The 24692-nt window shown below is 36.4% G+C and overlaps 1 protein-coding gene across 1 annotated transcript; it reads left to right on the top strand.

Moving 5' to 3' along the window:
* The first annotated feature begins 1157 nt into the window (after positions 1-1157).
* Positions 1158-15578, top strand: rnf167 (ring finger protein 167). The gene is made up of 10 exons (XM_048189750.1): positions 1158-1423; positions 5923-6048; positions 6264-6344; positions 6438-6587; positions 7514-7601; positions 7999-8089; positions 9086-9191; positions 9666-9759; positions 10157-10237; positions 12277-15578. Exons 2-10 carry the CDS (start codon positions 5962-5964, stop codon positions 12735-12737), a joined length of 1239 nt encoding a protein of 412 aa, XP_048045707.1. The 5' UTR covers positions 1158-1423; positions 5923-5961; the 3' UTR covers positions 12738-15578.
* The last annotated feature ends 9114 nt before the right edge of the window (positions 15579-24692 follow it).

Raw genomic sequence — 24692 nt, 5'->3', positions numbered from 1 at the left:
AGTCACATGAACTGTTTTAAATATGTTTCTGGCGATGCAGGCCTCACTGAGACATCAGATTTCAACAAAAATATCTTAATTTGTGTTCTGAAGATGATCGAAGGACTTACGGGTGTGGAACGACATGAGGGTTACATTACATTATTTTCATTTTTGGGTGAACTAACCCTTTCAAAGCTCCATTTCCATTTAGTTTAGTTATAAAATTTTCCTAATAACAAAAACAAATTGATAATATATATTTTCCTTTTGGAAAGTCAAATTCATTTTTAAAATTCCATGAATTAAAGGGTTAGTTCACCCAAAAATGAAAATAATGTCATTAATTACTCACCCTCATGCCGTTCCACACCCGTAAGACCTTCGTTAATCTTCAGAACACAAATTAAGATATTTTTGTTGAAATCCGATGGCTCAGTGAGGCCTGCATAGGGAGCAATGACATTTCCTCTCTCAAGATCAATTAATGTACTAAAAACATATTTAAATTTGGTGCGCCAAAAAAACAAAAAACGACTTATATAGTGATGGCCGATTTCAAAACACTGCTTCAGGAAGATTCAGAGCGTTATGAATCTTTTGTGTCGAATCAACGGTTCAGAGCGCCAAAGTCACGTGATTTCAGCCGTTGGCAGTTTGACACGCGATCTGAATCGTGATTCGATATACTGATTCATAACGCTCCCAATCTTCATGAAGCAGTGTTTTGAAATCGGCCATCACTATATAAGTCGTTTTTTGTTTTTTTGGCGCACCAAAAATATTCTCGACACTTTATAATATTAATATTGAACCACTGTACTCACATGAACTGATTTAAATATGTTTTTAGTACCTTTATGGATCTTGAGAGAGGAAATTTTATTGCTGGCTATGCAGGCCTCACGGTGCCATCGGATTTCAACTCAAATATCTTAATTTGTGTTCCGAAGATGATCGACGGTCTTACGGGTGTGGAACGGCACGAGGGAGAGTAATTAATGACAGAAGTTTTATTTTTGGGTGAACTAACACTTTGAGTAAAACAGATGATACATTTAAAACTAGGCTGCAGCTCAGATATCATCTCATGAAACGGCTGCTAATGAGGCATCTATGTTTATATATATCTATGGATCCGCGCACACTCGTTTGGAATCTCAGTCACTGATATCGCGATAATTCCAGTTCTCGCACTTCCTGTTGGCCTTGCAGAATTGTAAACAATGTGAGATCGTAGTTCCACTAAGGGTCAAATCAGCCAAGCATCCCGTGAAACCGATACAGATCAATGAGCTCTGAGCTTCGAGAAGGAACTTGTGGAAGAATAAGCGGCGAGTTACAGCGATTAAAGCTGAATCAAAGCAACGACGCGAGAGGAAGACATTAGCTGTCCGCTCAGGAACACAAGTGATAAGCCAGCTAGCTGGCAGTCGCTTGAACAGTGAGTAAACCATTACAAACCTCTAACTAACTGACGCCTTGGCGTTGTTCCATTACAAATGACACTGATAAGTACTTTTCGAATATAATTTGTTTTTTCAAGAAGTAGTGTAATATATTCAACGGGACAGCAGGAGTTTAAGTAGCTTCCTTTAAGTCGAGGTTTGATCGATTCATGACGCAATTGTTGTATTTCGTACATTATCATAGTTAGGAATTCTGGGATTTTCTTTTAGTCCCTATTTTGTGTCTGTGTGTGTCAGTTAAAGAATGATAGATGTGGGGTGTTGTTAAGTTGTAATAGTTGGTTATAAAGTCAGTGTGCTGTTGCTCAGAAGCTTTAAAGTCTGCTAAAGCATTACTAGTTTAACTGATCTATGAGTTGACCGACTTGTGCGTTTTACTATTCCTCACAATTATCCAGGGCTTGGCAATAAATTGCGTAAAGAAAGTCATATGTCACGTCTTGAAGTCAGTAGTCATCACAAACAGAAAAATTAACATGTTTTCACATGTGGCGTACCATAAAAAGGCGTGCATGGTATTGTAAGCAATAAACATTAAGAGATTCTCACTATTTTAAGTAGAATAATGTTGATTATTAAACAGCAAAGTGATTTTAAATCTTCCATGCAAAAGAAATGCCACTAATATTAATAGGTTGGTGACAATAATCTCCAAACAGCTGAATAGTAGGCGATTAATCCATCCACAGACTGTGTATCAGAATCATAGCTGAAAAATGTTGCCTAGTTTCTTGTTTATTCAGGAAACAACGCAAATAATTTAATGTAAGCAATAAACATTAAGAGATTCTCATTATTTTATCCCTTATAAGGTCTTTGGGGTCTTTTTAGACCCCAAATGACGTTTGCTAAAATAAAAAAAATGTTCTCTTTGTCCAAATGACATGAAACTTTGTACAGTTGTTAACACTTTCTAGATCTACAAATAATAATAATAAAAAAATAGAGTGATATCTTGTTTTTATGTTGGTGTAAAAAAAAAGGTTTTTTTTTTGTAATTTTGTAACAAAATTGTTTTAAAAAAAAAAACAAATGTAATTTTACTCTGTTTATTAATGTTTTTCCTTCATATTTGTGCAGTTTTTGGAGGATTTATCATATCAAAATTTAGCATTTTTTGTATTGAAAAAATAAGGTCCTAATGAAGACCGCACAAGTGTTAAGTAGAATAATGTTGATTATTAAACGGCAAAGTGATGTTAAATCTTCCATGCAAAAGAAATGCCACTGATATTAATAGGTTGGTGACAAACAGCTGAATAGTAGGCGATTAATCTGTCTTGTTGACTGTGTATCAGAATCATAGCTGAAAAATGTTGCCTAGTTTCTTGTTTATTCAGGAAACAACTCAAAAATCCCATTTGCAAATGTAGAAAGACTGTTCCTCATTTGAGCCACCAGCTAAAAACATGTTGGATGACTCTCAGGCACACCTTGCATTCATGTCTTATCTAGTGTTTTGTTTTTTATTGAATTGAATGCTCATGTTTGGTTTCACCAATACATGTTTCTGAATTAACCCCATTAAGAGTAGATCTTTACACTGGCTTTAAACCTGTGTTGTGCTTCATAGAGGTCAATGCAGTTTGACTAGAGAGATTAGTTTCAAGTTTGTTTTCTAGGCTCTGTTTTCCCTCTTAGAATGTTAATTCTTCCTGTGGTTGTTTCACTTCCCGTGACTCATTTAAACGGCAGGTTCCTCACAGTGTCGTAACACTTGAAATCGCTGAATGGGTTAGTTATTTATTGGAAAGCTGAGTAGAGTGAAATTCTCGAAATGACTCTTAGATTTGATGCATTCATGTTAAGAGGGGTTTGTTTAAATAAACTGTCATTGAAAGACACTTTTCATGTGTCTGGTACTTTTGCAAATAGCTGAGAATACAAGTCAAGCACTAAAACCAAATCTTGTGTACAAAGAATAATTAAAAAACAAACAAACAGCGCTTCATGATTTGGAGGAAAAATGTAACTCCAATTATTGTAGACAAAAATTGAGATTGGGATTTGGTTTGCTGTGCTTGTCTGTCGGGCTGCACAAATTGGCAAAAACTTTTTGATTATACTGTATAGCAATATGGCTACAACATAATAATAATAATAATAATATGACAAATGACAAAGACTAAATAAAAAAAATACAAAAAATTACTAAATAAAAGCAAAAATATGAAATATTACTATTGCAATATTTCATTCTAAAAAATTAGTATTTAAAAACATTATGATAATTTTATTTATTATAACATTACACCTGTGAAATTACAATACTCACCCAATTATTACTCACCCTCATGCCGTTCCACACCCTTAAGACCTACGTTCATCTTCAGAACACAAATTAAGATATTTTTGTTGATATCCGATGGCTCAGTGAGGCCTGCATAGGGAGCAATGACATTTCCTCTCTCAAGATCCATTAATGTACTAAAATCATATTTAAATCAGTTCATGTGAGTACAGTGGTTCAATATTAATATTAAAAAACGACGAGAATACTCTTGGTGCGGCAAAAAAAACCGGGTGTGTAACGACATGAGGGTAAGTAATAAATGACAGAATTTTAGTTTTTGGGTGAACTAACCCTTTAATTCATTTTCAAACTTATTGATGGAGAATTGCAAGAAGTCCTTAAAGTTTAAGAGGACTTACTGACAAAAATGCAATTTAATATATATAACTGTTTTCAGTGGTATATCTTACATGAAGAATCATTATGTTTTTATTTCATACACTGCGGGTCCCCCCTCCATGTCAAGTCATCATTTTGCACCGGCATGTTTCTACAGCAGCCCTAAACGGACAAACACTCTAAAGATCGCGTTTAGTCACTATGTTTAGTACACTAAGGCAGCATGCATCGTCACTACGTTGAATACGCACAAAGTAGTAGTAGGTAGTCGTCTGGTTTATTAGAAGCAGAGACCGTTCTTTGTTAGAAGTAAGAAGAAACCTCATTGCTTCACACAAGCTACTCTCTGCTCTCTCAGACGATGACATATCGGCCAGACGGCCCCGTATGCTGTTTGAATAGACCTATTTTGTGTTTGCAAACAGCGATGATGGTTTTTGTGGGCGGAGCCTGCCTGGTGGCAGAAAATGACAGTTCTGCAGTAGCATTCTGTGGAAGCCACGGAATAAAAGAATCAAATAATGTTAATTTCGAGTTTATATCTCACAATTCTGACTTTTTTCCTCACAAATCCGAGTTCATATCTCATAAGTCTTAGAAGGAAAAACAGAACTGTGACATATACTCGTTATTCTGTCTTTTTTCCTCATAATTGTGAGTTTATATTCTGAAATTATTATTATTATTTTTTTCCCCCTCAGAATTGTGATATAAACTCACGATTGTGAGATTTGAAGTCCGAACTGGGACATATAAACACGCAAATGCAAGAAAAAAAGTCAGAATTGTAAAATAAAAATGTTATAGGCTATGTTTAAAATGTAAAATGTTCATGCTGTAACTGCTATGTATGTATGTCCCCTATGAACTGCATATGTGAATATTATGTAGACTTACTGTTTACGTCAAATTCATGCTTTAATAGTAGACTAATCATCGCAGGTTTCATCAGTCCAGTCTGTGACTTGCATCATAAACAACTGTGTTTAGCTGCAAAGGGCATCGATGGTATACTACAAAAATGAAGACTATATTTGTTGCCCTCGGATTCTGACATCCAAAGGCACAACAAATCAATATTTGTCAGTTGTATTTATTTATTTTTTTTACATTTTCCTCCACTTCTTACCACTATTTTTCTTCCACCACTATGTGCACGCACAGCTGCACGTGACGTAACTGTGACGTCTGCTCCAAACTGGTCTATAGGAAACTATTTAAAAACAGGAAACTGTTTTGGTCAGATCATTGAAGTCAGCATGCAGTCTATTTTGTAAATGCTTTTTATATATCGCATTGTGAACGATTCTTCTGTGCATTTAAATATTCTTCTTTCTTTATTTCTTTTGATATGGTAATGTATAATCAAAATGTCAAAACTCATTCTTCTCTCTGGTGACGCATGCTGGACTTCCCCAGTAATTTTTGTCCACTTAAACTCCCATGTTTTTTTTTTTTTTTTTACGCTCTGATTTACACCACAAAATGGAAGAAAAGATCTGTCACTACTTCAGTTTCATTAGCTCATTAGTGGGTCACTGCAGTGATATAAATAACACAGATAAAATCATTCATAACTCCAGATTTATTATTATTAGCACAGATCAGCCACATACAAAACTGCTGATAATCATGACTTCATCCTGAGGGAAGAAATGTTTTTTCATGAGCTGATATGTGCAATTTGTAAGTCAACATTTATTTCATAGTTATAAAGCTATATAAAAAAAGTGATCTATGTATTTAACAGATTGAACTGTTTCTTGTATCCTTTTCTTTGTCTAATTTCTTTAGACATTGTTTTTGATGTTGAAGGTTTTAAAATCATGAATCTGTGTGCAGGTCTTCATCGCCCCTCATCAGGGCCCAGCCTAATTCAGGATGGTGTGTGTGGGGACTCTGGGTGTCTCGGTCCTTGTCTTATGCTTCACTCTGGCACCCTCTCCTGGTCAGGCATATATATATGCTGTAAGTGTCTGCTTTCAGGATTATTAAGGCTTTAATTGCTTTTATAGGCATTTCAATTGTATATAGTACAGTACATTTGTCGAGTATTTGGTTGCACAAAATCTACACACTTTACCTTTCTACAATCAATATTAATTTTATAATATGGGTTGTTTGATTGCTTTATAATGTCTTTATTCCGCATTTGCTAATGGCCTCTTTTCTGTTCCATGCAGCATTACAGTAACATGACCTCCATGCTGTTCGAAGATCTGCCTGCTCTCTTTGGCTCTCCTCTGCCAAAAGATGGACTCACGGTAATGAATCCCTGCTGCTGGACTTGTAGTTTTACACAGTAGCTAAAATAACTGCATGAGAGTGTCTGACTTCTCTCTCTCTCTCTCCCCCAGGGTGTGCTGGTTGAAGCAAGTCCTCTGAACGCTTGCATACCTATAGATCCTCCTCCAGTTTCTCCCACACCCTCCGATCCCACTACAAACAGCACTACAACAAAATACATCGTCCTCATTCGACGCTACGACTGTAACTTTGATATCAAGGTTAATGTTCCTGCACAGCAAGGCTATTCCAAAATTTGGGTTATAAAAGTTGAAATGTAAAGTTATATGTTTGACTTATATTTTTTAAGCAATATACCCTTGTGAAAAAGAAGTACACTTCAGCATAATTTAAAAAGAGAACTTAAGGAAATAATATACTTTAAAAGCATATACTTAAGTGCAAACTGAATGTAATGTTTTCAGACAATTGCATGTTAATTGAAAATATATTATAGTTTAAATTTATATTAAATGCAATTAGCTGAACTTTAGAGTGCTTTTTTTGACAAATTTAAGTAGGACTTAAGTACATCTTTATATGTAACTTCATAATCACTTCTGTTTATGGTTAAAGTGTACTGCCAAATGGACTGACACAAGCATTTATGGTAAACAAAAAAAAATGTCATTTTTATTGAAACTTGTGTGTCATGGATTTAAATATATCTGTAATTACACAGTTGTAATAATGAAGTTGCAAATTAGTACATTTAAAATAAATAAACTTTAAATGTAGTGCACATTTTAAAAGTGTACTTAGGTGTATGAAGAATTAGTAATGAAAGTACTCTCTTTAAGTACACTTAAGTGCCCTTTTATTTCAGCAATATATAATCTGCATGTAGTTTTTTTTTTTTAAATATACTTTTAAGATTTCAGGCACACTAAGTGCACATTTAATGTAATTAAGCACACTTCGTTTTCACAAGGGTATATTATCTAGTGACAAAGCAGCCATCATAAAGTCAGCCATGGAAAAATAAAAAAACTGCCATTGAGGAAAAAGTATATGAATTAAAAATATATATTTTAAAAAGTGCTAACTATATCACAGACTGATATGGCCACAGAAATGTCATGCATCCATACTTGTCTAGTCGATAAGAAGTGAGCAATATTGTTTTGGTGTTTTTTTTGTCTTATAGGTGCTCCATGCACAGAGGGCCGGTTTCAGTGCAGCAATAGTTCACAACATGTACTCTAATTCACTTCTCAGTATGGGATACAGCAATGGTGAGATTGAAACACACATGCACTGCTTGTATTGAACAATTATGGGTAATAAACGCATGTGCACCTAGGTTTGTTTAATGTTCGTAGATATGGGTAGGCCCACAGAGAATTTGTCCCGAGTGTGGGTGAAATGTTATTGAGAATACTACACTCTTACTGATATAGCTGAAAACAATCAAATAAGACACACTGGTAACACTTGATTTCAATGGTCCACTTTAGACATTCTACTAACTATAAGTAACTTTGCAACTACAACTACCAATCAGAGTATTATTAGACTGGCCTTTTTTTTTTCTTTTTTTGAAATATCAATACAGTCCTTTTCAAAATGGTTTGAGACATTTGTTGTAAGACGCATACTTTATCATCCTCAATCTGTTTTGTTTCTGTTTAGACACCATCGCAGAGGAGATCGAGATTCCCTCTGTGTTCACAAGCTACTATGCCTCTCAAATACTGCGCAGCTTTATCATACCAGAGAAAGGGTGAGAATAAAACCGGCTACATACATTCTTACACAAAAATGCAATACAGATAGATAGATAGATACATAAATACAACCAGTCGTTTGGACTCACCTACTCCTTTATAATTGTTATTATTCCTATACTTTTAGTCTAGTAGTAAGTGGTCAAAACATATTCTAAAACATATTACAATACAAACACCATAAAATAAACATTGTCATAATTCATCAACAGTAGATCATAAGCAATCGCTTGGCTTAAATGCACTGTATTCGTTTATTGGAAACTGCTCTAAAACCGCAAACCTGTAAAACAGGCAACAGAGCCACATTTTTACTTTGAAAGTGCATATCTCACATTTATTTAATGAAATCATCGGTTTAATTTGCAATAATCAAATTAAACCATATCGCTATTTCCAGCCCCGAAATGTAAGACCTCTTAAAATGATAATTATGACTTTTGTTATATCATTTAAGATACTTATAAGACCTGCGCACACGTCTATTTTTAGTTGCAAATGTGAGTAAAATGCTTGCCCTGTCGAGCCCTGATGTTGTAATTATGCAGTGACTGGAAATAGTCAACAAATCAAAATGTTATCTTATGTTATCTATTGTTATCTTATGTCATATCTTTTGTTTGAACTTTTTCAAAGTTGCCTCCCTTTGTGTAGTTTACATTATAGGAGGAGTTCCAGTGAAAAAGACTTGTTTACTTTTCTTTAACTATCATCTTCTCCAACTCATCCACTTACTAAAAAGAAAAGAAGAAAAAAGTGAAAACTGTTTATATTTAGTCATTTGTTGCAAAAAGTCATGCTTGAGCACATTTTAAATTTGTGTAAAAATCTAATTTCAATCAGAGAGCATCACAATCATGTCCAAACATGTCCAGACTTCTGACTGGAACACACATTTTGATTGACTTTATTCAGCTTACCAACCTCAGGGGCAAAGTTTGTTTATGCATGTTATTGTGTGCGTAACGTTTTGCTGACCTTCTTTGCTGCAGGGCCTATGTGATTCTGAAGCCTGAGTTCTCCTTTCCTCTGTCCTACTATCTCATCCCCTTCACTGGAGTCGTGGGCATGATCATCATCGTCATGGTCATCATACTGGTCAGTGCTGCCATGACTTCTTTATAAACCCCTCAATGTGTACAAGAATCATGCATGAGATTACAGTTGGTTCTAATGATATGAAATGCTGTAAGATTTACTAGTGTACTAGTTGTTGGAAGAATGTTTGTAACCAAGCAGAAAAAAATACTATGGTAGTCAATGGGGGGCGAGATCTGCTTGGTTGCAAACATTATTTCAAATATCTTCCTTTGTGTACAGTCGAACAAAGAAATTTATACAGGTTTATAACAACTTGAGGGGGAGTAAATGATGACCGAATTGTCATTTTTGGGTGAACTATCCCTTTAAAAAAATACAAAAGTACTGAAAAAAGTATCTTATAATAGCTTCCGCGCCCTTATGATGTCCAAAAATGTTGTCTAGGTCTGCAGCTATTTTGGATTTAGAAAAGAGCCAATTATGCGTTCATTGGTGGGTGATAATTTATGTTCTTCCTTCTGATTGGTCCAGATTGTGCGGTGCGTGCAGCACAGGAAGAGACTTCGGAAAAACAGACTCTCCAAAGAACAGCTGAAGAAAATCCCCACTCACAAGTTTGTTAAAGGTGAGAAAAAGAGTTTATTAATGGGTTAGTCTGGGTTAAATGCAATATAAGCTCTATGGACCGCATCTAGCATACTTTTTTATTACCACAGGAAATAGTCCAAAAGTCCAACATATGGCCAGGTTCGCAAACCAAACATAAGTTGGAGTCTAAGAAAAATTCCATAGCATAGCTTAAGAAACGTATTACAACTGCTAGTCACAAATAATAGAAGTTCAGCTATTTTCTATTCCATAAAATCATGTTTAGGTGCTCTAAAGAGAATAAAAAGCAGCACTGTAATCTTATATGTAGGAGTATACATCATATACTTGAACAAAGACTGATGGGTTCTGATAGCAAGCATGATTGTTCTGCTGGACCATCTAACACTTCAGTAATGCCATGTTTTTCTCAGGTGATGAGTATGATGTGTGCGCGATTTGCCTGGATGAATATGAAGAGGGAGATAAGCTGAGAGTGCTGCCGTGTTCACATGGTAAGTGAGCTGCTCAATCATCTGTGTGAGAGAAGTGTGTGTTTTAGTTGAATCTGTGTTGTTTTTATCCTCTGTCTAATAAGCATATCTAAAGTATGGATTTCAAAGTTAAAGTGAAAGTAATTAAATGTTTTAGCTTGACATTACAATTGCTCATTCTGATTTGTGTGATTTTGAAAACAACTTGAAATATTTAGTGCAGATTGGAAATGGTATAAGTGAGTGAATATTTTACACGCACTCTCGTATATTAGTGGGGACATTGCATAGACTTCCAAAGATTTTTATATCAGGTTAATGATATTTCCTACATCTGAACCTACCCATCACAGAAACATATGCAAAACCCAAGATTCAAATAAAAACGTTTTGGTCGATTTATAAGCTTTTTTAACTACTGAGGACCTCACTAGTCAGTGTTCATAATATTTCACTATATAAGTGAGGACATTTGGCCCTCACAAGTATAGTTAAACAAGTACACACACATTGGCCACCCTACTCTCTAAGATATTGGCTTTGGCATCGCCTATAAAAAAATCCATGTCGGTTGACCACTATTCGGAACTTTTTTTTTTTTTTTCTTGTATTGTCTTCTTAAATTTCATAAATCCTTATGAGAAACAATCCTGCCGTTAAGCCACCAGAAGAAAACAAAAATCACGGTGGGTCTTGGTGTTTATTGTGAGAAGTGGCACTGTGAGTCTGGCTTGAATTTGATACATCAAGGGGAAAAATTAATTCAAATACAGCAAGGGAATACTAATTAAGTAAATATTATGTAAAATAAATTTAATTGCAGAAATTATGCATGTGGTATTTACTATCTTTAACTTAAATGGTGTGATGTAGATATCGACTTGGGGTTAGTCTTAATATTGATCGAACATTTCTGCCATTAAACCACAAAAATCATAGTGGCTCTTAGGGGTATCCGATATATCGGTATACACGATAAACTGATTTGTCAACCGGTAGAGATTTTGGACTATTGTCTCTATCGTGGTTACTCTCACGTGACGTACCCATGCTGCTCCGTCATTTCGTATCATAAAAACAAGTGATTTTAAACCATTGAAGTGCTATAAGCAGTGAAAGAGAACTTATTTTGGTATATTATGTGCGCACTGTCTGAGAGACATGCTCGTATGATGCCGCTGCTCATAGAGCGTGTGAGTACTGAATCTTTTTGCCGCCTTATTGGGCATGAAAGTCAAAATGCCCATCATTGCAAATATCCACAGTAATTTATGTCTTAAGTGAACATAAACAGTTAAGAAAGAAAGCACACGTGTATCAGTATATTAGATCAGTGCATTCGATCTTAAAGTGACAGCAGCCTAATAAACATTTATCTGAAATAGAAATCTTTTGTATGTCTTTAGTGTCACTTTTGATCAATTTAATGCATCCTTGCTAAATAAAAGTATTCATTTCTTTCATTTCTTTAAAAAACAACAAACAACTGTTTGTACACAACTCTTTTCAACATTGATAAGAATAAATGTTTCTTGAGCGGCAAATCATCATATTAGAATGATTTCTGAAGGATCATGTGACACTGAAGACTGGAGTAATGATGCTGAAAATTCAGCTTTGATCACAGGAATAAATTACATTTTAAAATATATTCAAATAGAAAACTTTAATTTTAAATTGTAATAATATTTCACAATATTAGTTTTTTTTTTTCTTATTTTTAATCAAATAAATGCAGCCTTGGTGATCAGAAGAGACTTTTTCAAAAGCATTAACTTTCAAACGTTTGAATGGAAGTGTATGTCATTATCATGAAAAAAAAAATACTTATATCGTGATATAAGATTTTGGTCATGTCGCCCACCCCTAGTGGCTCTCGATGCTTGTTGTAAGAAGTGAGTCTGGCTTAAATTTGATGCAGTCAGGGAAGAAGGGATTTTCATTGTTTTCCACATCAGCGAAATGACAACAATCATAAAAATGAGTTATTTTTAGGTAGAGTTCATTTTTGTCCCTGTTCAGAATACCATAACCTGATTATTTTTGCTCCCATGATTCAGCTTACCACTGCAGGTGTGTGGACCCCTGGCTCACCCAAACCAAGAAAACCTGCCCGGTGTGCAAGCAACGCGTGACCCGTCCCAACCCAGAACACTCTGAGTCTTCAGATTCTGAGGAAGAGGCAGGGCCGCGTGAGGCTGGCGAGGAAGAGGAAGGAGTAATCAGTGAGGCAGATTCTGAGCGCACCCCTCTCCTTCGTTCATCCAACCCTGCGTCTCCTGCCTCCTCCAGCCCGCCTCCCAATTACGCCTCCACCGTAACGTCCCCGGCAGCCGCGGCTACGGTAACAACCTCCGCACAGTGCTTGCCGCACACGCCGCAGCATGATGTGCCCCTCCTGGGCCAGGATGAGTACTGCTCACCCGTAGAGGACTCGGATGAAGCTACTGATGATGAGGAGGGTCACCCCTCGGATAACGACACCACAGAGCTTATTGGACGTGGCGCTCTACGAGTCTGAGCCGTTGATTTAAAAACGGTCACTTTGGTTGTTCTAGGGATCCATTTTCTCTGATGTCTATCACAGATTTTGGATTTTTACACCCCTTTTTTGGGATGCATTTTGTCTCAGTCCAGTCTCACTGAGATGCACGTGCATCACACTTTTAGTTATAGCTAGTGCATCCAACACTAAACAGCATATGTGCAGCAGTTTTTGCAGTTCCTGACAAAAATACACAGAGTTAATAAAGTTGCTGACAGCGTTTCTTGACAAAATAGTCAATACATAAATAAATTAAAAACACCATTTACTCACCCTCATGTCATTCCAAACCCATATAAATTTCTTTCTTCTGCAGAACACTACGGAGCCCCGCACATTACATGCAGGGGAAAAAGTAAATCGTGCATATGATTTACTATTTAGTTCCCTCAATTTTCACACGATTTACAATTTCTTTCCCTCGATTTGGTAATTCGTTCCCTAGATTTATAAATAGTGTGCATGATTTAGCAAATCAAGGGAACGAATTCATGCGTACGATTTATGAATTGAGGGAACAAATTAGTAAATCGTACGCACAAATTTTTTTTTTCCCCTGCATGTCATGTGCTGGGCTCCGTAAAACACACAAAAAAAAATTTGTTTTGTTTTTTTGCAGGATGTTTTGCAGTGTATATGACATGACAACACTGCACTTTTTTAATTATTAATTTTTTATAATCTGACACACCTATTTCAGGTGTTGGAGTCTCTACTAATGAGCTAAATGGGGAAACACTGTTCTACAAGACAAAAAAAAGACCTGTCAAACCTGGACACGTGTGAAGCCTAAATAGGTGGAAGTGCAAATGAGATTTTCTAACTGTTGCAGGAGCAGATTTTCAGTGAATGATGACTAGTTCATCCAAAAATGAAAATTCTGTCATCTTTTACACACCCTCATGTCGTTCCAAACCCATGAGATTTTTTTTGTTCCTTTAGAACACAAATGAAGATATTTTTAGTATTCTCTCATCCGTCTTGTGTCCCTCTACTGAAAGTCCAAACAACCAAAACGTTAGCGCATTACAACAAAAAGATATTGTAAATCCATCCATATGAATTGAGTGGTTTAATCCAAGTCTTTTATAGAGACACGATCACTTCATATGATGAACAGATTAAATTTAATTTAGTATTGTAAACAAAAACAAAATATACTTGCTTGATGCACAAGAATCAATGAGGTTTGTTCTCAGGCGTCATGTGAGTAAAGTTGAGTTTTGTTTACCATGTTTGATGTGCTCTATGTATGTGCGTTGATCAATGTTTAATGAGAATGAAAGACTAAATTAAATCTGTTCATCATATAAAGTGATCGAGTCTCTTTAGAAGACATGGATTAAACCGCTGGATTCATATGTATTACTTTTACAATCTCTTTATGAACATTTTGAGGTGTCAAAGTTTTTGCTTTCATTAAAAATCTTCATTTGTGTTTCAAAGATGAATGAAATTCTTAAGGGTTTGGAATCACATGAGGGTGAATAAATGATATTTTTGGGTGAGCTATGCTTTTAAATTCTGCTGTGTTCCTCGCACAAAGCTGTCGTATGGCTTCACAAGATAAAGAATGTAGCACATGAGTCATATGGATTATTTTTATGCTTTTTATTGGTGATTTATTGTCTTTTTGTGAGCTTGGTTAGCTTATGAAAAAGAGCAGCCTCCTTTATAATGCTAAATTTCTTAGTTTGTGTTCAAAAAAAAAAAAAAAAAAAACCTCCACGTGGGTGAGTAAATAAAATTTTGGGGAAACCGTTCCTGTAAGTTGGTGGTTCCTGCCTGGTCACCATTTATGTGCAATACGGACAGGTTGCCAGTTTGTAAATGAATACTAATATTTTATTTATACCTACAGAGGTCGCACAGAAATGATTGCAGACTTCTGAATTAGCGTCTTTGATAAGTAAATTCTTTTATGTTATTTTTAGGAAACACCTGCATTGATCAACTATACCATTCACACAGAATTCACTTTAAGAGCCTGATGATTTAGAATATATTTGGTTGGTTATTACAACAGCAACAACAACAACAACAACAACAAAATCCTTTATAAACGGTTATTTTTTGTTATTTTCAATACATAAACTGACTTTCTGAACCAGTTCCTTGCAGATCTCTCTCTCTCTCTCTACATTATGTAAAGGCATTATTCTCTCTTATTTACAAAGATTGCAGTTGAAATAGTTTTATTATTGTTATTGATGCAAGCTAAATGGACTAACTTTGTTTAATATAGACATTTACCATTTAAATGCTAGCTGCTGTTTCAGATTTAAATTGGCTTTGATCATGATTGACGGTGTATAGACTTAATGGCAGTGTTTATTACCTTTTACTGTCCTCTTAGGTTCCATCTTTCATCTCAAATGATTAAGAACCTGTGTTGTCTATACTAAATAAACATGTGCCTACTTCAAATTTTCATTTGTAAATGTAACACCATCCATCTCTTCCTCTAAATCACTGATCGGTCAAATGAATATTCACTGTCACATGTCTGTTTTTCTTTCCCAAGTTTTATCATTGTGATTTTAGTTTAAGTTTTTTGACCTCTCTGACATTGACATCACGCATTCAGATATATTTGTGTCTCCTTTTAAAAATATAAAGCAAATAACACTGTAAAGAATCATAGGGTTTGCACCTGTAGTATGCTGAAACAACATCTTTTATTATTATTTCTACTCTGTAAATAATGTTCAGTCCGTGTCTGTGTTTAATCATTGAGTGCTTCATTCTAATTGTTTGAAGATTTATTTAGGATTGTACCATTGCTTCATTTTGTGCCATAAAAATAATTTTACTATTTCCCGAGTCAAATTTTATACTATGAACTCCATTGAAAGGTTTAACAAATGCAGTTTCATGCAATTAAAAGTCCCAGTGGGCGGGGCCTATAGTGTGATGATGTATAACTATTCGCTGAGTTCATACTGAGGGTTTTGGCTGTCTAAGACAAATTTTGTGAACCCTAATAGATTCCTCTGATCCTGGGCCAAAATCTGAAGACTTTGATCACTAGTCATGTTCGCAGACAGTCGATTAATGACCATTGACAGTTTTACCTCAGACCAAATTCTGGCAGTGTCCGAATACTTGAGCCGCAGTTCTGCAGTGTGACTTCTATGACAACCACCAAATCAAAAACCAGAAGGAGCGTGGAAACTGATGACACGATTGGTTTGATGTAGCAAATTAGCTCAAAGGGGAAATATTAAAGGGTTAGTTCACCCAAAAATGAAAATTCTGTCAATTACTCACCCTCATGTCATTCCAAACCAGTAAGACCTTCTTTCATCTTCAGAACACAAATCATCAAAATCCGATGGCTCAGTGAGGCCTCCATTGACAGCAAGATAATTAACACTTTCAGATGCCCAGAAAGCTACTAAAGACATATTTAACACAGTTCATGTGACTACATATGGTTCAACCTTAATGTTATGAATCTTTTGTTTTGAATCACTGGTTCGGAGCGTGTATCAAAATGCCAAAGTCACGTGAACCATTGAAATTTTGAAGCGTTTCGAAACACTGAAGAGGTAACAAAGCCTCATTTACTGAAATCATGTGACTCTGGCAGTTTTGGCAGTACACGCTCTGAACAAAAAACAAAATTCGAAATAAAAGATTTGTAAAGCTTCGAAGCTTCATGAAGCAGTGTTTTGAAATCGCCCATCACTAGATATTGTTGAATAAAGTCGTTATTTAGTTTTTTTGGCGCACAAAAAGTATTCTCATCGTTTCATAACATTAAGGTTGAACCACTGTAGTCACATGAATTGTTTTAAATATATCTTTAGTAGCTTTCTGGGCATCTGAAAGTGTTAATTATCTTGCTGTCAATGCAGGCCTCACTGAGCAAAAATATCTTAATTTGTGTTCTGAAGATGAACGAAGGTCTTACAGGTTTGGAATGACATGAGGGTGAGTAATTAATGACAGAATTTTCAGTTTGGGTGAACTAACCCTTTAATAATTATTCATAAGTTATGATTAATTATGAATATTTGAATCAGTTAATTAGATTAACTTGATGTAGCTACATTAACATTACAATCAGTCAGTTTATCCTGTGAACACTCAGTATTGATTATTAATTAATTCTAAGAAAAGGGAATTTTTCATGACCACAGAAAAATAATTTTTTCTTAGCATTTACAGCGCTTAGAACGTGTAACAAGATCAAGATCATTTAAGTGACAATTTATCTGCAGGCAGTGAGTCAGAACCAAATATGTATTGTGCACAAGTTTTATTAACTAAATCACAAACACAATCACTCGTACATAGGTAAGATGGAAAGTGACAGAATGAAGCCGGAAATGGGTACAGGGAATGAATCTATGGAAAAGAGTCATTTAACTAGGAAAAGAACCATCAGTCTCTCATTTCAAAACACTCAGTAAGAGGATTTTACTGCTTATCATTTAGTTAAAATATTCGATACTTGCATGCCTTTGCAGTAGAAGCAGTCTGAACAGGTTCTTGGTGATTCCGTGAATCGATGGTGTTGAAGTTGCAATCGATTTCTCCTGCACTGAATGAAGAAATTATGACAAACTTGCATGGTTATTTTGATTCTTGTAGTGGAGAAAGAGTTCACTCTCTCTTCTAGGTAAGCACATGGCTGGAGTGCAGGTTTAGGCAGGCCACCCAGCAACCATGAGATGTCTAGCATCAGTCGGAGGAGCAAGAGAGCAGGCAGAGCTGTGTGTGGTTCTTTAAAGTCTGGGGAAAGTCACACCGCTTAGGGTTGACCTAACCAACGAGAAAAGGAGGAATTTCAAAGCGGGAAATACCTCTCCAATTAATACAACAAACACACTGCATTCTATGAGGAGGTGACATACATAAAAGTGTGAGGTTGCATGAACTAATAGTTCACACATAAGGTATGCATAAAAAAAATACAATGCAAGGAACACTTTACAAGACAGTTATAATCATACACACAATGTCCTGGGATGCATGTTCAGTTTGTCTGTAAATTGAGGCACAAGAGTCTGTTTTTACAGGCATTGTGTCTTCCCTATGGACTCTGCTATTCCACGTGGCTACATTGTTTAGAGCAATAAACCATCTTATCAGTTGGTATCCATGGTTACTGAGGCCCTTGCCCAAGTCTGTCTTTTCAAGTCAAGTCACCTTTATTTATATAGCGCTTTTTACAATGCAGATTGTGTCAAAGCATCTTTACATTGATAACTGGTATATAATTTTGGCTGCACAGCAGCTATAGTGTCAATGCAGGCAGATCAAAGCACTGTTGAAAGTCAAATGTCAAGTGTCCCCAACTAAGCAAGCCAAAGACGACAGCGGCAAGAAACCCAAACCCAAACAGGTGACATCAGGTGGCAAACAGGTGGCAAATAGGTGTTAAAATGGAGAAAAAAACCTTGGGAGAAACCAGGCTTAGTCGGGGGGCCAGTTCTCCTCTGGCGAACAGTGCTTTGTTATGATTCAGGTTGCTATCATAAGTCTGATAGGATCGCAACATTCAAAGTATTTATTTCGGTTCCATCCAGTTGAGGATTGTATTCATCACGCCGGTATGGACGGTTTGTTGAGGAACTGTGCCACTGGCTGTCGTGTCGATGAGGCCTTCACAATGGATGATCTAGTTGACTCGATCTCTGCTGATACTTCAGGGCTGCGTTGGGGTCGTGTCAAGGCACCGGTCCTTGGTCTCAGCTGGATACGGCCCGGATCCGGTTGACTACGGTAAACCAAGGAATAAACAGAAAGACTAATATTAGCATAGATGCCATTCTTTTTCTGATGTAACGAGTACATCTGGTGTTATAGGAAGTGTTCCCGGTTCCGGCTGACCTAATTTATGCAGCCTAATAATCCTTTAACGGATTTGAAAATATAAATTTATAATGGTTTATGTGTATGCCAGGTTAAAGAGATGCGTTTTTAGTCTAGATTTAAACTGACAGAGTGTGTCTGCTTCCCGAACAATGCTAGGAAGATTGTTCCAGAGTTTAGGTGCCAAATAGGAGAAGGATCTACCGCCTTGATATTCTAGGTATTATCAGCTGGCCTGAATTCTGAGATCGCAATAAACGTGAAGGACTATAATGTATTAAGAGCTCGCTCAGGTACTGGGGAGCTAAGCCATTTAGTGCTTTGTAAGTAATTAGCAAGATTTTGAAAATCTATACGATGTTTAACAGGAAGCCAATGCAGTGATGACAGAACTGGGCTAATATGGTCATACTTCCTAGTTCTAGTAAGAACTCTAGCTGCTGCATTTTGTACGAGCTGTAGTTTATTATCAAGCGGGAGGAACAACCACCCAGTAGAGCGTTACAGTAATCTAGCCTTGAGGTCATGAACACATGAACTAACTGTTCTGCATTCTTCATTGAGAGCATATGTCTTAGTTTAGATATATTTTTAAGGTGGAAGAATGCGGTTTTACAGATGCTAGAAACATGGCCTTCAAATGAAAGATTGGTATCAAAGAGCACACCCAGGTTCCTAGCTGTCAAGTGTTAGACAGTATTCTAGGTTATTACATGAAGAAGTTTTTGGTCCAAAAATTAGAATCTCTGTTTTTTCTGAATTTAGTAGTAGGAAATTACTGGTCATCCAATTTTTTATATCAGCTATACATTGAATTGGTAAGTTTTGTCAGGGCGCGAAAAAATATAGAGCTGAGTGTCATCAGTGTAACAGTGAAAACTAACGCCATGCTTCCTAATGATATCTCCCAAGGTCAGCATGTACAGAGTGAAAAGCAACGGGGAAAGGTCTTTTGGTCTTTTGGGGGAAAGGTCCACAGACCCCAGAGTGAATTTTTGAAGATTATTTGTCAAGTATACAAATAATTGTGTCTGATTTGTCTCAGTCGTTACAGTGACAACAACAAACGACGGCTGCATCTGAAAGCGCATACTTCCCTACTATATAGTATAGGTGGAAAACAGTATGTGACAAAAGATGTCCAAATTCACAGTAATATTAAAAGAGTAGGAAAAAAGTTTCCGGATGACTTTCTACTTCCGGTGAGATTCTGAAGTGTGCATTCGATGGACACTTTACTATCCCATGAGGCCACGGAAGAGGATTTGTGAATGGCAGTAAAGCGACGCAAGTGACACATGATAATGACAACATGGCGAATGTAGTACGTCCGGATTACATTCATACTACACACTCTCATAGAACATACTTTTTTATTAGATGTGAAGTAATTACTTACTCAAAATAAGTACAAGAGAGTATGTGATTTTGGACGCAGCCCACCACTTGCTCCACACACACTTCTTCGTTTTTTTTTTTTTTTTGTTTGTTTGTTTTCTTTTTTAATTAAAGCCATGATTGAAATCAATGCTTGAGATTATTCGTACAGTCTGACAAGCAACAGTCATAAAGGACAATTACAAAGCAGGATCATTCACTTGAATTAAAACATTTTATTCCTCAAAACATGGGATTTTTTTTTTGTTTTGTTTACGTTGTAGACTTAGTGCAGCGCTCCCAGGTTGTATGTCTGAACGCCGACTCGATATTGGCCGACGCTGTTCACGTGAGCAGCACGACGCATAAGTGTGATGCTGACGCAGGAGTCGGCCAATTATGAAACGTCAGATAATGGCTGTATCCGAAAACTGAAAAATGCTGCATATTTCAAAGTAGGAAGGCATCAAGGCATGTCCAAATCCAATGTTAGCTTCACTTCCTGTCTCCTGAGATACCTTCATCTGATCGATTTTCGAAGGCTGCATAGATGTATCCTTCGCTACCTTTGATATCCCACAATCCTGTGCTTTCCATTCTGTGACAGTTGAGCTAGAAAAACAAAAATGATGTCCGAAAGTTGCGTTTGCTGGTCAGTTAGTGTGTAAATGTACATTTTTGACATTCAGTTTCCACTTTACATGTCATCTCTAGCGAGAAATTTCTAGTAATTAAATATTTGTTTAGTTCTCACCACAGCTCCTGCTATTTTGCTGTAGATCATTAACCCTCTACTGCACACATGTTGATGACACATGAAAAAAATATTCCACATTATTTTTTTGGTTAATTTGGGAACATTTTATTGATAAAAAAAAGTTTTTGACCCCACCCTCCCCCTACCCCAAAATATTTGCTCGTTGCCTCAGGGCAACGTTGTGCAACAATGGTACAGAACCATAGAGAAAAATTCAAGAAATCATTAAGTAAATAAAAAGGGAAAAACACTTAAAAAACATTGATATATTGAATTTGATACATGCATAGGTTTGTCTCATGTAGTTTGTCTTGTCATAATGTACTTCATGTAATAAGATTTCACTCTGTACGAAACAGTTCTTCTCTGCTGTGAAATAGAGGTGTATGTTACAATTTTTGCACATCACTTTGGGTGTTCGTGCACACCCGCATCTTCCCTTCTTATAACACATTATTGTCAATGTGAGGTATTGTCCAAAACATCCTCGAAAAGTACCCCTTATCGCAGGCAACGAAAAGAAAAACTGAATTTCTGAACATGCAAAATAAAAAAAACTTCATAAAACCTGACAAAAGGCTTCTCGACGCCTTCATACATGCACACATATTTTTTATGTTCATGTCATTTTAAATAAGATTACTAAAGCAAATAATATCGCCGCCTTCTCACACCATGTGCTCCTGTGACCATGTGTCAGAACAGGATGTCCCACCTTCAAATGGTGTTTGATAGTAACTCCAACACCCTACTGGACTGTTCTTTGGTATTTTCTCAACCTTTCTAATTGGTTGTAATCATTTAAAGAAAACTGTAGAGGGTTAAACTGTTACGCTGCCTCAGAAGTCTGTCTGAAATCAGTTTCGTGAGGTGCCTTCATGCACAAATGCCGCCTTACAAGTCATTGCCTGACAGGGCAGTGAGGTAACAAGTCAGCTGCCTAGGTTTTCAGATGCAGCCATCGAGCCGACGTTCCGACGTAGAACCTGGAAGCGCTGAACTAAGTCAACAACGTAAACAGCATAGGAGAATGACAAGGAAGAGAAATCTTTTTTCCAAAGATTTCTTACCCCGTTGCGCCCTCTATAGGCCATGACCAGCGACTAGTCGACATCATGCTTAAAGCGTCATGGCAGAGCATTAAAGTCGACCAGTCGATTAGTCAGTGCAACCCTAGTTGTAGCTTAAGTCTTAATGTAGTTCTCATTTGTCCTGCACTACTTCCTGTATGATGGACCATTATTACCACACACATACAAAAGCATCACATTAAAACCTGACAAACAGAACATGTTTATATAAAAGTATTAAAACAGCTGTAATTATTTACAACATTTTAGGTCATTATGGGTTTAGCTGAAAAAAAGGTTTTCACAATTGTTAACAAACTAATAATTCATAAATACACCACATACAAAGGTCACTACTTTCACTGTATGTCAATATGGCTCCATCAGTGTTTTAATGGTCAATACTTCATTTAAAAGTGTTTTATGCCTGGAGCCAAGCCAACTTGTTACTTGTCCTTCTCCAGCTGCCCCAAATATAGCCTTTTATCAATCTATACCAACAGCTTTTTTGACGTTTTTGCAATGACTTTCAATCAGCTGACGCCTCAGTGATTTTTAGTGGACATATGAAGTCAGTTCTCTTCAAGTTCACATAGAAGTCCTTAAAGAGTAACCGCAGGTGTAGTTCATCACATTCATTTTTCCACAAAATGCAATAACCAGAAAGTGTTTAAATTTTGAACACTATATTCACTGCTTTATATTATTCTCAACGTAAAATATTTTGCTTGTAAAGTGTCTTGCTATGTTTCTTTAAAAAAAAAAAAAAAATGCCACTGATATTTTGTCATTATAAAGACCTAATGCAAAGTTATTCATACATATTCAAGCCCCCATATACTTTTTCGGGCCACTGTATAGAGTACTAGGCTATATCATGTTCAAATTTTACATTTAAATTACAATATAACATTGTTTATAGCATCTGGTATTTAAAGGTTCTCTAAGCAATCCTGGCTGGAGTAACTTCCTGTTGACGTTCGAAGTGTTGTCAAACAAAACAGAGGCTAGCTAGACCCTCCCTCCTCCTCCTCCTCCCCTCCCCTCCGTGCTTCCTGAAACAGTCATGAACGCGCATTTAAAATCATTCTTGTCGGTTATTGGCTGGAGCGTGTTTATTATGTTTTGTGGTCCAGACTCCACCAGTTTGTTTTTATTGCCGTTCTCGGAGCTTGTGGCGACTACAGAGACCGCGTTTTTTTACAGTGTGTTCAGGGGACAGGCAGCTAGCGGATAGTGAGGAGATGTTTGCTGTATGTGACAAAAAAATGTTTTGGCCTAAAAACGCGTGACATCACTTAGAGCACCTTTAAGTATTTATGTAACCAGCTGAAGACACCGTTGTGTTACACCATATTTAAAACAGAAGTGTCCATCTCTTGTGTGAAAAAGTTAGTACGCCCATACATTTTTTTTCTTCACTGTATAAAGTGCCCTAAAAATCAGTTTGTCAATTTATCAACATCAATACACTGGTCTGGTTTCATCATAAATGGTTAGAGAGAAAACTGTTCAATAAAGTCGTTATTTTTGTTTTATTTTTGCGCACAAAAAGTATTTTTGTAGCTCCATAAAACTGAGGTTGAACCACTGTAGCCGCTGACTATTTTAACAACGTCTTTAGTACCTTTCTGGACCTTAAAAAAGTCGTAATTAAATTGCTGTCTATGGAGGAGTGAGAGCTCTCGGATTTCATCAAAAGATCTTCATTTGTGTTCAGAAGATGAACGAAGGTCTTACAGGTTTGGAACGACATGAGGGTGAGTAATTAATGACAGAAATTTCAGTTTTTGGGTGAACTAACCCTTTAGGATTTTTAAAATGTTTTTCACTCTGAAAGGATTAGTTCACTTTCAAATAAAATTTCCTGATAATTTACTCACCCCCATGTTATCCAAGATGTTCATGTCTTTCTTCAGTCGAAAAGAAATTAAGGTTTTTGAGGAAAACATTCCAGGATTTTTCTCCTTATAGTGCACTTCAATGGAGCCCAAACGGTTGAAGGTCAAAATTGCAGTTTCAGTGCAGCTTCAAAGAGCTTTAAACGATACCAGACGAGAAATAGGGGTCTTATCTAGAGAAACGATCGGTCATTTTCTACAAAAATACAAATGTATATGCTTTATTAACACAAAATATCACCTTTCAACTGCTTCCGCCAAAACCTATTCTACTTACGGTATGAACACAGTGCCAGTTCCATTTTTTCCGTAAGTAGAATAGGGAAGGCGTAGGACATACAGCGTAAGCTTTTTGAAGAATACAAAGTGCTGTTTTGGCGGAAGCATGTGCAAGGCGATCATTTGTGTTTATAAAGCATATACATTTAAATTTTTTTAGAAAATCACCCATCGTTTCACTAGATAAGACTCTTATTCCTCATCTGGTATTGTTTAAAGCTCTTTGAAGCTGCACTGAAACTGTAATTTTGACCTTCATCTGTTTGGGCTCCATTGAAGTCCACTATATGGAGAAATATCCTGGAATATTTTCATCAAAAACCTTCATTTCTTTTCGACTGAAGAAAGAAAGACATGAACATCTTGGATGACATGGGGGTGAGTAAATTATCAGGAAAATTTATTTGAAAGTGAACTAATCCTTTAAGAGCTGTTCAGTGAAAGGTTCCTTATGGCATCACTGCAAAATAACCCGTTTGTAACCTTTATTTTTAAGAGTGAGGAGGATATAATTAACAAACGCACAAAAAGAGAATTAGGCCTAACGTTACATGTTTATAGCACACCTTTCCAATCCTGAAACTGTCACATTACAGCCCCGCGCTTCTCCTGCTTTACGCGCCAATTTGATTGGTTCTCACAGTTGTAATCTCCAAAGAAGCTTCCAAATCCTGAAATGCAATTGGTGCTCAGAACTGTCCATCAACATGATAATCCCGCCCTA

The sequence above is a fragment of the Megalobrama amblycephala genome, linkage group LG4 (assembly GCF_018812025.1).
Source record: "Megalobrama amblycephala isolate DHTTF-2021 linkage group LG4, ASM1881202v1, whole genome shotgun sequence".
Lineage (NCBI taxonomy): Eukaryota > Metazoa > Chordata > Actinopteri > Cypriniformes > Xenocyprididae > Megalobrama > Megalobrama amblycephala.
Note: the sequence above shows the minus strand (reverse complement) of the source record. Positions and strands in the feature narration are given on the sequence as shown.